Source organism: Rhamphochromis longiceps, linkage group LG2 (genome assembly GCF_057381845.1).
Source record: "Rhamphochromis longiceps isolate RC_006_pf linkage group LG2, R_longiceps_female_GT1.1, whole genome shotgun sequence".
Classification (NCBI taxonomy): Eukaryota; Metazoa; Chordata; class Actinopteri; order Cichliformes; family Cichlidae; genus Rhamphochromis; species Rhamphochromis longiceps.
The window spans coordinates 34,733,899-34,746,024 of record NC_140558.1 but is presented as its reverse complement, the minus strand read 5'-3'; the positions used below and the strand labels follow the sequence as shown (position 1 = coordinate 34,746,024).

General features: G+C 37.3%; 1 protein-coding gene across 1 annotated transcript in view; it reads left to right on the top strand.

The window, feature by feature from the left end:
* Positions 1-12,126, top strand: part of LOC146677717 (protein diaphanous homolog 1-like) — a 71,771-nt gene that overhangs the window by 20,850 nt on the left and 38,795 nt on the right. Inside the window, exons 2-5 of the mRNA XM_085380063.1 lie at positions 8,550-8,576; positions 9,520-9,681; positions 10,251-10,352; positions 11,081-11,211. Coding sequence (XP_085236189.1) covers positions 8,550-8,576; positions 9,520-9,681; positions 10,251-10,352; positions 11,081-11,211 — 422 coding nt within the window. The remainder of the gene's footprint in view (positions 1-8,549; positions 8,577-9,519; positions 9,682-10,250; positions 10,353-11,080; positions 11,212-12,126) is intronic.

The following is a 12,126-nucleotide window of genomic DNA, read 5'->3' as shown; positions in this document are numbered from 1 at the left end:
ACATGATGTGAAATTTGAAATATTGTCTTCTCCTTTTGTTTTTAGGAACAAACAACCACAACCTGAACCACAACTGCATTCTTACAGGGACATTGGAATGTACAGGCCTTTGCATACAGTGTAGTCAGTTATAGGTTTGTCAGTTTGTGCATTGTGCATTTGACATTTGAATATAATTTGGATATCTAACATGATAAATTAATATCAAATGGAGTTATAGCACAGAATTACACAGAACCTACAATTTCCAGAATATGCCCAGGCATATAAAAAGTATTGTATTTAAAATAGGATCTCAAAGATTAAATCAGTTGTTTGGAAATCACGTCCTATATCTCCAAGTAAGCTAATGTAGTATAGGTAGGTTTTATAGGTTTGACAGTTGTCTTCTTGTCATAAGATGAATATTATAGCTTGAGATTTGTAAACAATATGTGAATTAGGGTTTGTGTGTTAGCGGTGCTGTTGTGGGTTCCAATTGACATTCCTTTCTTGTTATGAGTTTAAATGCTCTGTGTGGCAGAGCATTACTTGAGACTTGGTCTGGATATAACTATTACTTGAAGCACTAACATCTTACCAGGGGCTTTTTTTTTTTTTTTTGTCTGTGTTAAAATGTGGTAAGAAGTGCCTCATTCAAGCTTCTTTGCTATAAGTGAGGACAGTGGGTGGGGGGTGGGGAAGTGGGGGTTGCTGCTAATATTGCAGGGTGATCAAGATAAAGTTGGTATTTAGGGGCTGATTGTATTATGTTAGTGCTTTTGGTTTGTTTCTGTTTTGACCCATATGAATGTAGAGTGCCTACCTCCACCCTCCTCCCACTGAGGTCATTGAATTGTGTGCTATTAGTATCTGTGACTCAGAGTTTCTGTCTTTAAATAACTTTTTATGTGAAACGCATTTCTAAAATCTCTGTCCTTTCTAAATTATAGGTTTAATCTTTTTTGTAAATATGAGTTGTTTATTCTCCCCTCCTCCCATTATACCCTACATAGAGCTTTGTATGGCTGCTGATGTGTGTTTTGTCTTTGTATTTCCTCATGTGCACTTGTTTGGCTTAGTTAAATTCTTTTGCAAGAGCACTCAAAGGCCAATGCTACTGCCCAGAAGTAATACTAGGGTTAATTATTGGGAATATTGACTTAAGAACAATGGGATTATAATTTCAGTTGTAACTGTATGAGTTTTATCACCAGTAGGGCAGGGCGATATGGCCAAAAATATTTATCACGATATATATTTGAAAATTTGCGATAACGATATAACTGACGATATAATTTCTGCGAGACAAAACACAACTCCACAACTTTACTAGCGCAAAAAAACCCCAATCCATTTATTTTACTTAAACAAGCAGCTGTTTTTTATGTGCATTAAAGCTATATGAACTTTTAACAGTGCAAATGCAAATTCCTTTGTGAAATTTTAACCAAAAGGCATTTCCAGTATAAATGGGCTGACATATCCTGAGCATAACCATGTATAATATCCACTGAAGTTAAAAAGAGGTGCTTTGCTACATTAAACTGCAGTGTGCCAAATAAAAAAAGTCATATGTATTTTTCCGACAATAAGGTGCAAGGGATTATAAGGCAACAAAGCAGTCAGATAAATCAAACTTTATTCAACTCATTCTTCTTTCTTCCTCCACTTGCGTACCATTGATTCGTTAATGCTGTATTCTATCACAGCTGCTCTATTCCCATGTTGTTGCAGTATTTTAATGACTAACCTCGTATTGTGGATGGATTATCTCAGTTCTCCTGACTGAAGTTTGGTCCGTTTACAGCATCCTGCCATGCGATTGCATTTGTCGCTAACCATCAGGAACCTTCACGTTAACTTTTATCGAGTGGAAAAGTGTTAGCGTTCATCCTTCAGCTTCACTGTTTGTTATGCTAACATAGCTGTGTCGCTAGCGATCACGTAGCACATCATTAAATACCAGCTAGCCCAACTTCAGTAACCCTACAAATGTCACTGCTGTGTAGCTTCCTGTCTTCATATATGTTGGAAGTGATAGCAGAGCTGTACGTTTGATTTTTTTTTTTTCAGAAATCTCTGTCAGAACATGCTGTATTATGCTTAGGTAACTAGCGAGCTAACTTCCGCTAACTTCTAACTCCGTTAAATGTAATGAATTCTGTTTCCATGAATGCCTGGATATTAAACATCATAGTTACACCTGGTAAAGCAGCAACGCTGATCGTTTTATTAAAGATGGAAGAATTTAGACAGTTTTTAACTCTCAGTGATGTTCGTTTGACTTCGGGACCTTAAAGTACGGAGTTTAGGATCCAGATTACTCCCAGATTTACGAGCACCTTAGTCCGACACATACGGCAATAACGACAGCCCGCTTGCATGTTCTACAAAAAAATGTGCTTTGTTGTATATCTGACGGACAAACACCAAACCAGTTAAATTGCACCATTTTTACAAACTAATTCTGGTTCATCTGTTTCACTCAACAATCTGCTTTCCCCATTTTTATTCTCCGTTACCGCCGTGCTTTTTCGGCACTGCGCATGAGCGTTTTACCCATATTCTATCGCGATATTTCATTTTCTTATCGTTGCCTAGCATTGTACCGGTATTACCGTGAACGGTATAATATGGCCCAGCCCCAATCACCAGATATAGCCCAAATTATCAATTGATGTATGGAATGTTGCAGTTGTCTGCTGGAAAACTGTTGGTTGAGTGGGTTCCTCTTCAACCATCTGATGCTGTTTCACTGTATAAGGGCCTGAAGGTCAAGTCCATATGTTTAATTTTCTTACTGCAAGACATTTTGTGACCATCAGGCCTTTGACGCTAATACAAATACAACAGAAATAACTTTGATAGGGGGAAAAAAATGGCAAAGATACAACCCTGTGTATTAAAATTTATTAGAGGTAAATGGTTAGAACCAAGGAATACTGAAACAACAACAACAAAAAACCTATTCATATTTAAAAGTTGGTTAAAATTTTTAAAATTTTGTCTGGTGTTTATGTCAGAGTAATTGCCGTTGAAGCAAGGACTGAGATAATTGTTGGTTTGGCAAATGCATGTCTCGTTAACAGCCCCATCTCACAGGCTATTTTCTGTGTTGCAGTGTTAACTGTATCTAATTAAGTAGATGGAATTGTCCTGGCTGTTTTTAAACATTTATTAAAACTATGTTGAATAATACTTACATTCTTGTTACTTGCTTGGTGGAAAGTGGGTTGGGGTGGTTGGGTTTTGTGTCTCCATTAACACAGTGGGGCAGGGATGAGGAGCAGTCATGCAGTAAACATGCCCCACTTGGACTGACATAGAATCATTATGTCTTCTGCGCATAGCCCATCAGTGCACTTAAATGCATCTTGAGTCTGTTGGTCAGTGAGGCAACTAGGAGCATTAAAAATGCTGACATCCAATTTGACAAGGTGCTGTAGACACTTAACTTCACAGGTTTAGTAAAAATATTATATTTGGGGGCTCCTATTTGCTTTTGCAATTTAGAATGGATAAAAAAACCCCAACTTAACCCCCCCCCCACACACACACACACACACACACACACACACACACACACACACACACACACACACACACCCGCTGTATCCATCTTAACATGCAGACTATTTCCTTTTTCTCTTTCTATAAAGCCATGAGACAAAAATGATTGCTGTGGTGTTAGTGAGTGCATTGTGCATTCAAAGGGCAGACGGCAATAAACCGGTGGTGACCATGTATGTTATATTTTGGTAGAATTATGTTTTTGTGATTTATTTGGTGTATTTATGTTATTTTGCAGTTCTTTCCCCACAGTTACTTAAGTATATTTATTTTTTGCCTTTTTGTTAGATTGAATATAGATACAGGAACATGATAAGTACCTGGCCTGTCCTGATTTCGTTTTTGCACAGGGCAAGATGTTTTATGCAAAGCTATTTAGTTGGACTACATAAACTCAAAGACAAGCCTGAGACACAATCAGAAAAATCAAAATGTGATCCACTAATAGGCAGGGCTTGACAGTGATCCGTAGCTGGTGACCGCTGATAAGTAAATCATGCTGACAAAACAAAAATTATGTAAATCCAGCTTAAGTTTCTGTTTAAGATCCTTAGGCTATTGATTTAAACATATTTAATTGCAAAAGCCTTCCCCCCCCAGTGCTTTCAACGCTTCCAGAATACTGCACCAACTAGTGGCTATAATTCTAGTTTGATAAGAAAATGTAACGTGCCTCACAGATTCTAATCAGTTTGCCTGAGTTCAGTTTGATCCATGCTGGCATCACGCCTACATGCGTAGATGTTGAATTAAAAATAACTTGCTGTTCAACTGATTTATTTAAATGAAACTAACTTACACAATTCACATATACACAGAGAATTCATACCCTGCATTTTTGCACACTTTGTGTGCTACTAGATGGATGCCATTCCTGAGTAAAAGTGGATTGATGTTTAATAGGTAAATTGTATGTAAAGTACAACATGAGCATGACACAGTTTCATCTTAGAGTAGAACTTGTCAGATGGTCAGATTGAAGGTACTGCTGGTCTTTCAATTGCCACTTGGTTATCAAGACTATGGAAAATGTCTTGAACTCTGTAAACAACATGCTGAGCTTATGGCCTCAGTCACTGAGCCAATGAGCATGTGGTTTCACAGTCAGACTGACCCCTCCATGTCACATTCATTTTCAAAAACATTTTTTTTGCAATTGACATGGCTGCAGCAAAAATCTTGTAGCTTCAGGATGGGACTTTAGAAACCAGTATGTGACGGCATGGTTGTTGCATCCTTCTCATATACATGCCTATGTTCAGAATTGATAATTGATTAAGCCCAGTAAAGTTTTGATACAAATCTTCATAATGACCTGAATGGCATTCACCTTTGAGTGCAACTGATTCAAAGTACCTAGCTATGAGAAAATTGGTTTTGCTTCAGGACAAGTATCTGTTCTTGAACGGACCTGTCAAAGCTCACACTCAAAGAACTTCTTTTGAGAGACTTGAAAGAGGGCAAGTCCAAGACCCTAAAATAACTTGATAAATGGTAAATGGCCTGAATTTGTATAGCGCTTTACTCAGTCGCTAAGGACCCCAAAGCGCTTTACACTACATTCAGTCATTCACCCATTCACACACATATTCACACACTGGCAATGGCAAGCTACATTGTAGCCACAGCTGCCCTGGGGCGCACTGACAGAGGCGAGGCTGCCGAACACTGGCGCCACCGGGCCCTCTGACCACCACCAGTAGGCAAACATGGGGTTAGTATCTTGCCCAAGGATACTTGGCATGCAGCCAGGAGGTAGCCTGGGATCGAACCACCGACCTTCTGATTTGTGGCTGACCTGCTCTGCCACCTGAGCTATAGCCTGTATACAGTAATCTTAAGGTTAAGATTACTGTATTTTTTTTTTTTTTTTTTTTTCCAGTGACACGAGTACAATACAGGGTATTCTCATGCCCATATCACATTAGCAAAACCTATCAAAAAAATCTACTTTTTTCCATATCATCTTGATCTTTCAGTTAACCTACTGTCTTAATTCAGAGTGGCCATCTGACACTACTGTTCACTTATCAGTAAAAGTGTCTAGTCTGCTTTCCTTCATTCTGCATTTGCTTGGTTTTTGTTCTTCATCTGATCTACATAATCTTTCTCACCTCTCTCAGTGTCTCCTTAAATGTGCATGGGCAGGTACACACATACACAGAAATGGCAACAGTGTGTGACTGGCTCATTATTTTGCTTTCATAAGCAAAATGCATCTGCTGATTTGATTCTCTCCAGTTGCCTGGTCTCTGAGACAGACACGCAGAAAAAGCTGTATGCCTTTATTTTTGCCACTGCCTTTAGGACTCTATAATATGCGCCCTTTACTATGTATATACTGTAAGCAGTTGTGTTGGCATTTTGTAAAGGGCATTTCATTGAGGGATCACAGAGTGTCTGTTCTGGACTTAAAATTGCAAATCAGCAATCAGTGCAGCACTCTTGACGTCTTGCGTTTGTAAATCTCTCCTCACTTATAACTGTTGAGTTTTCATTTTTGATTGCGCATGTAATCAGAAATGTAGACACCCATACACTAAGTTTTTCAAGTTTTTCCCTCTTTCAGCCTACTCCATATAATTTATAGTTATTTATGATCACACTAGTCGCCATTTAATCAGCTGAATTTGAGAAAATTAGCTGTTTTTGCTGCAGATTTTTGATGGGAGTTAACAACACTGGGGGAATTGCACATGGTAGTTCGCTGGCAACTGTCATCACTGTTGATTAAACATAACTCACAGGATGGGTTGAATAAAGTGTCTTGAACAAAAGGACTTAAATGCCATGCTTTCTTTCATATTTTTTTCCAAAGCATGTGTCCATATTATGACAGTTTACAAAAACTTGCTTAGGGATGTGTTTGCAGCTTAATGCTTTACCCAGACTACAAAAAGAGGAAACCCAAAATGTACTACTTCATCTAATATGCTCACTGTAGGATGATAAGATGAATCAGCTCATTTAACTAGCAGCCTGTGCTTAGGGGAGGTCTTTAAATTATAATTAAGCAGTTTCATTGAGTTTGCTTTTTGATTTACATTAGAGGAAAAAAACTTTAGTGCCCTGTGAGAGGGAGTTCTCATTACAAATTTTTCTGTTAATTCTTGATAATCTAATAATTTTTTTGTATGTTGCAAATTTGTAGAAAATGTCTGTCACAGTTTCCAACCAGATGCCTTGCTTTGGTTGTTTTGTCTGGGCAGCAGGGTAAACCCACAGGTATTACAGTAACAATGCAATAAAATAGCACAAAGTTGGTATATTAATATTTCCGTCATTTGGGTTGTTGATTTAAAATTTTGTTCATCATCAGCAAACACTTCAGTCAGTGTTACTGTCTTAGTGATTATGTGTTTTTCTTTAATTGAATTGCCTTTTCTGTTGATTAATTTGGTGTTATGTTAAGGATTAGTGAGGCACTAGTGGGGCTGTGTAAATAATTGAATCGTTTGCTCTATAATACGTCATGACTCAGATCCACTATTACTCGTAGTATGTCTTTGTCACTTAACACTTGCCTTGCTTATTAAAAGGCGTCCTATTGCTGTGACGTAGTGTGTGATGTTACTGTTACTCATTCATTAAACAGTTTAGTGTTTCCAACTTAGTGATGCTTTTGTTTATTTTGGTCCAGCCCACCTCTTCATGACTCTTCTGGCTCAAAAAAATGTAGTTTGTTGTGTCTGTCATTGCATATTTTCCTAACTGTACATGTGGTTTGTAAAGCGGACCTTACAGTTTGTCAAATTGAAGCTTGGTTTTTGTGTCTCCCTCCCACATGTATCTCTGTTGCTTTCTGCCTGACTACTGTTCAGTTTCCCATGCAATTACCCAGAATCCACTGTGCCTCCTGTCAGCTGTAAATTTCCGTTTTGTGGGCGGAATACTGTAGCACCACAACATTTGTTTGTATGTGTACGAGCTTTCTTTTATGGCATCTTCATGGTGTGTGCCTGTGTGCGTGAGCTGAGGGTCTGTTATTTAATGGCAGCTGTGAAAACGGAAGCATTTTTTTCTTAACTGTCTTCCCCATAATCAATGTGCCTTCTTATTTGTCCTGCTTTGCTCTTTGTTTGTGCGTCTTAAACGAATTCATAAAGGTTAAGCTTTTCTGTGTTGGTCATTGTGACTCCTTTAGCTCAGAACAAAACTGAATGATAAGTAGGATCAGTCGGGCATAAGTAAGCGTTTATGTGTTGTAGGTTAGCAACATAACAATTGGAAGTCCATAATGCTTTTTGTAATTTGTAAAAGAACAAAAAAACCCAACATATTAAATCAGAAATTTGATATCAAGAGCTGAATATTGAAATTGTGTTACTTTGATGCTTTCCAGAATGTCATCAGTATTAATCTTCTTTATGCCTTTTTAGTGTTTGATATTTGATTTATTTTACTGATGTCAATTCAGTTTTACTCATACATAGCTCTTGTCAGGGCTATATAGTCCACTTATTTTGATTTCCTACAGAAACATTAATGGGTATAGCCTGACCTCTAGTGGCAGAGACATGATGATACTTTTCCCTTTCTTTCTAAAATACAAATGTGCTACTTTTTCCTATGTATGGCTTCATCGACTACACACACACACACACACACACACACACACACACACACACACACACGCTTCACCTTTGTTGATGATTGACTGCCTATCACCTGCATGTTTCTAAATGTCCTCCTTACCTTAGCTTAGACTGTCTTTAATTTAGATGCATTGGTCTTTGAGTAGATGCGAAAAGAGCTAATGATTAAGATTTTCTTTCTTTTTTTTTTTCTTTTTTTTTTTTCCTGGGTTTTTCTTAATTGCTTGTGAATTCTGTAGATGATTTCCTGGAGCTGCTTCTTCCCATCATTGATTTCTATCTAATGGGTTCTTTATTTTTTTCCCCCTCCCTCCTCTTTTTCATTTCTTTTACCTGCCATCTGGTTGGTTTTTCTTCCCCCCTTTTTTGCCATTTTTCTCCCCCTCATTCATTCTTCTACAGACACTCAAACGGCTGATTCCTGATGAGGTAGGTTTATTACAGCTTGTCACTGTCAAACGTGTGCTTGACTTGTGTGTCAGATAAAACTGTTATGCATTTAATGTCACCTCACTGTCTGTCACAAGCCTAACCCACCATAACACACTTGTTTGGTATCTGTGTCTTGTCCTGTGCTATACTGAAGTTAAATGTGCATTTTCTCAAGATGCGCATTGACAACATGAAATGCTTGGCACATAAACTAGTGATGCCTTCATGTGCCCGCAGCTAGGATGCCAGATTTTTCTTTGAGTCACTATGTAGGGTCACTGTATTATGTGCCAAGCTGACATGCATGATGAAGCTCATGTTCTTTGCTTTTTTTTTTTTTTTTTTTTTTTTTCATGTATTAAATAACACTCTGTGCTAATACTGAATGTTTACCACTCAAAGTCATTAAAGCCAGAAAGTGAGATATACCAGACTCCTGGAAAATTTGAGTATGCTCTGTTTACAGCATACTTTGTGCGGCAAAACCACTTTTGAGCTCAAGTTTTAAAAAGGTTTCTGCTCTTGTAAAGAATTTCCCTTTTCAGACATGGAATACGTAAGATAGTTGGTGATGTGAGTTAAAGTTAACATTAAGGCTAAGTAAGATTGCCTTCAAGTTATGTGTCCCTTGCATTCACAATTTGTTTTAGTATTTTTACTTTATTTTTGCATCTTGTGCGGCTGGCTGATATTGCACAGTGTCAAGGTTGTGTTTAGATTGAGACAAAGTAAAATTACTGCCTGGTCTTTGGAAAATGGTACATGTCTGAAAGGGGCAATGTAATATCAAAGTTAGGGAGAAATGTCCCTTGAGTTTTTAACACTACATATGGTTTGATATCTAACATTAACATAAGAACAGTGGTTACTCTCTGTAGTTTTCTTCTCTTACCACTTTTCTCTCTGTCATGTTCCTCTGTTATGTTGTTTGCTAATCCAGTTGGAGCGTTTCACCAGCATGAGGAAAAAGGAGAAGGAGAAGCCTGGACCACCGCCAGGTCACCGACACTCTTCAGCTGCCAGCTATGAGATCAGTGCTCAGAGTGGCATGATGAATGATCATTCTGATGAATATGTCCTGGAACTGTTTGAACAGATGCTGGTGAGAAAGACAGTAAAAGAGTCTATACACACTTTTGTGTATAAATGATTTGGCTTTTGAGGTGTCATATAATATTCGTTACCTTGCCTGTGCAGCTACAGAAACTTGGCATATTCCAATCAAAAGTACTGAATTTCTCACAGTTTAAACACCCTTAATGTGGAGTTACCCTTAAGCCTTAAATTTCCTTTGCTGTAATGTCAGAAGAACTGTGAAGTTGCATAAAAGTTTATTCTGTCTTGCTGCAAGTAGGATTTGACAGACATGTAAAAAAAACAAATAACTGATCTCCTGGGACAAGCAAATGGCACCGATTGAAATCCTGAAAGGAAAAAGTTTTTAAATAGTTACATCCAGTAATTCTTTTAACAAGTAAGAAATTCTGTCTTACAGCTGACTCTGAATAGATGGTTATTTCCCCTAATGTAATTAATCAAATATATGGATTATATTTCTGCATTTTATTTTTTTTATTGCTTGAGTACACAAATTGATTTTTATGCTAAATCTCTCAATGTTTATTTCTGTTCCATTTGATTATTTTTCTTTACTCCTGTCTTTTACTCTAGGTGGATATGAACCTCAATGAGGAAAAGCAGCAGCCTCTGAGACAGAAAGACATTTTGATCAAACGAGAGATGGTCTCCCAGTACCTCCACACATCTAAAGCTGTCAGTACCTCAAATATCTTAAAAAAATATAGCAAGTACAGGGTGCTAGAGCGAATGTGCTGGCGGTTTAAAGCAAGTCCTTATTTTTTTTCTTTTTTCTCTTTGGCTAGAATGAATACATTTTCCAAAGCATTTTGGACATTAGTCATTAATAAATAGTAAATTAATAACTAATCTAATATGTATTTACTGTTTACATACATTAAATTGATGGATGGTTATAGTTATGTTGCTGTTGTTGTTTAAACAAACTCAAACTCTGAAAAAATGAGTGAACCTCCATTGACCTTTAGCTGCTGTGTCACATTTACAACAAGAGTAAACAACTTCCAGAAAATGTATCTGGAAGTATGTAGTGGATTTATGAAAACCCAGACCTTTAGAAATGATTTAATAGTCTTTTCTTCCTTTTAAATCCTGGCAATTCCAAAGGGTTCACAAACTCAAAGTGCTCAAAGGCCCTACATAATCATACACAGATGGCTGCTAATACAGTTCATTTAACTGTAAAATAAGCCTATTAGGAGAAAAACCCTACACACAGTACCCTTTAATCCCACATATCAAAATTTCAAATTACTCTTGACTTTTGCCCTTGATGCTCTACTGTTGTGCTTTCATGTAGAAATAATAGCAATTATATCATGTAACAAGAAATATGTAAATGCAGAACACTAAGTGATTTTGTGTTTACGTGCCTGCTGTGTTTGTTTGTGTTTGTCGATTAGGGTCAGAGCCAGAAGGAGAGTTCCAAGTCGGCCATGATGTACATCCAGGAGTTAAAGGCAGACTATCGAGATTCACAGCTGCTGAGCTGTCTTGAATCTCTAAGAGTTTCACTCAATAACAACCCTGTTAGGTAATATGCACGCACACACACACATTTCTGTTGCTCTGTGCTTCAGGTTAAAATAAATTATACTAACTACAATAATATAGCAAGGCTCAGTATAGAATCAGTGTAAGTTTACAGTGATATAATAAGAACTTTGTGGGTTGTGTCAGCACCACTGTCAGCTATGCGTACTCAAGCGATAACAAAATTACCACCATGCTTGCAAGGTAGTTGATGCTTGGTTGATTTTTGCTTTAGTAGTCCATAAAACTTTGTTTTGTAACGCTACACTTTTTCATGTTTTTGTGAACTCCAACTTTAGCTTTTAGAATTTGAAGCTCACTAAGGTTTAAATCTTGCAGTAAATCTTCTGGAGTTATCCTTAAGAAGTCTTATTCTGTGTTATTGACAAGCAAACATGTATGCCTACATCCAGAAGAGCATTTTTTCACTCGCTGTGCAAGCATAAACATTATTTCTTCACCTCACAAGCAATTTTCTGTTATCTAAAACATTTGTGTGCATTTCAATTTCCCAGTCTATCTATCTCTTGCTATTTTGGAAGCCACCCAGCTGTGGGAAAGCAAATACTTGGGTTAATTAAATTTTTTTTTTTTTACCTTGCATTGTCAAATCTTTAGTCTTTGTACTGACGCACAATTTCACCTGAATCTAAATGTCAACCTTTAGTTAACTCTTAGCTATGGCCAGCTCCTTTTTCCATGGCCATTGAATCAAATTGTTACTTAAGAAACATTTTGTAGCATCTCTATAGAGTTTATACTTGGCAATTTGGGGATTTGGTGTAAAGTATCAATATCACACTCAAACTCATATTAATTTTCACATAAATCTACTCAAATTACATCTGAGACTTTGCACTGGGTTTATTGATGCCTGTGGGTTAGCAAGGGGTTTTAAAGGATCTTTACATTCGAT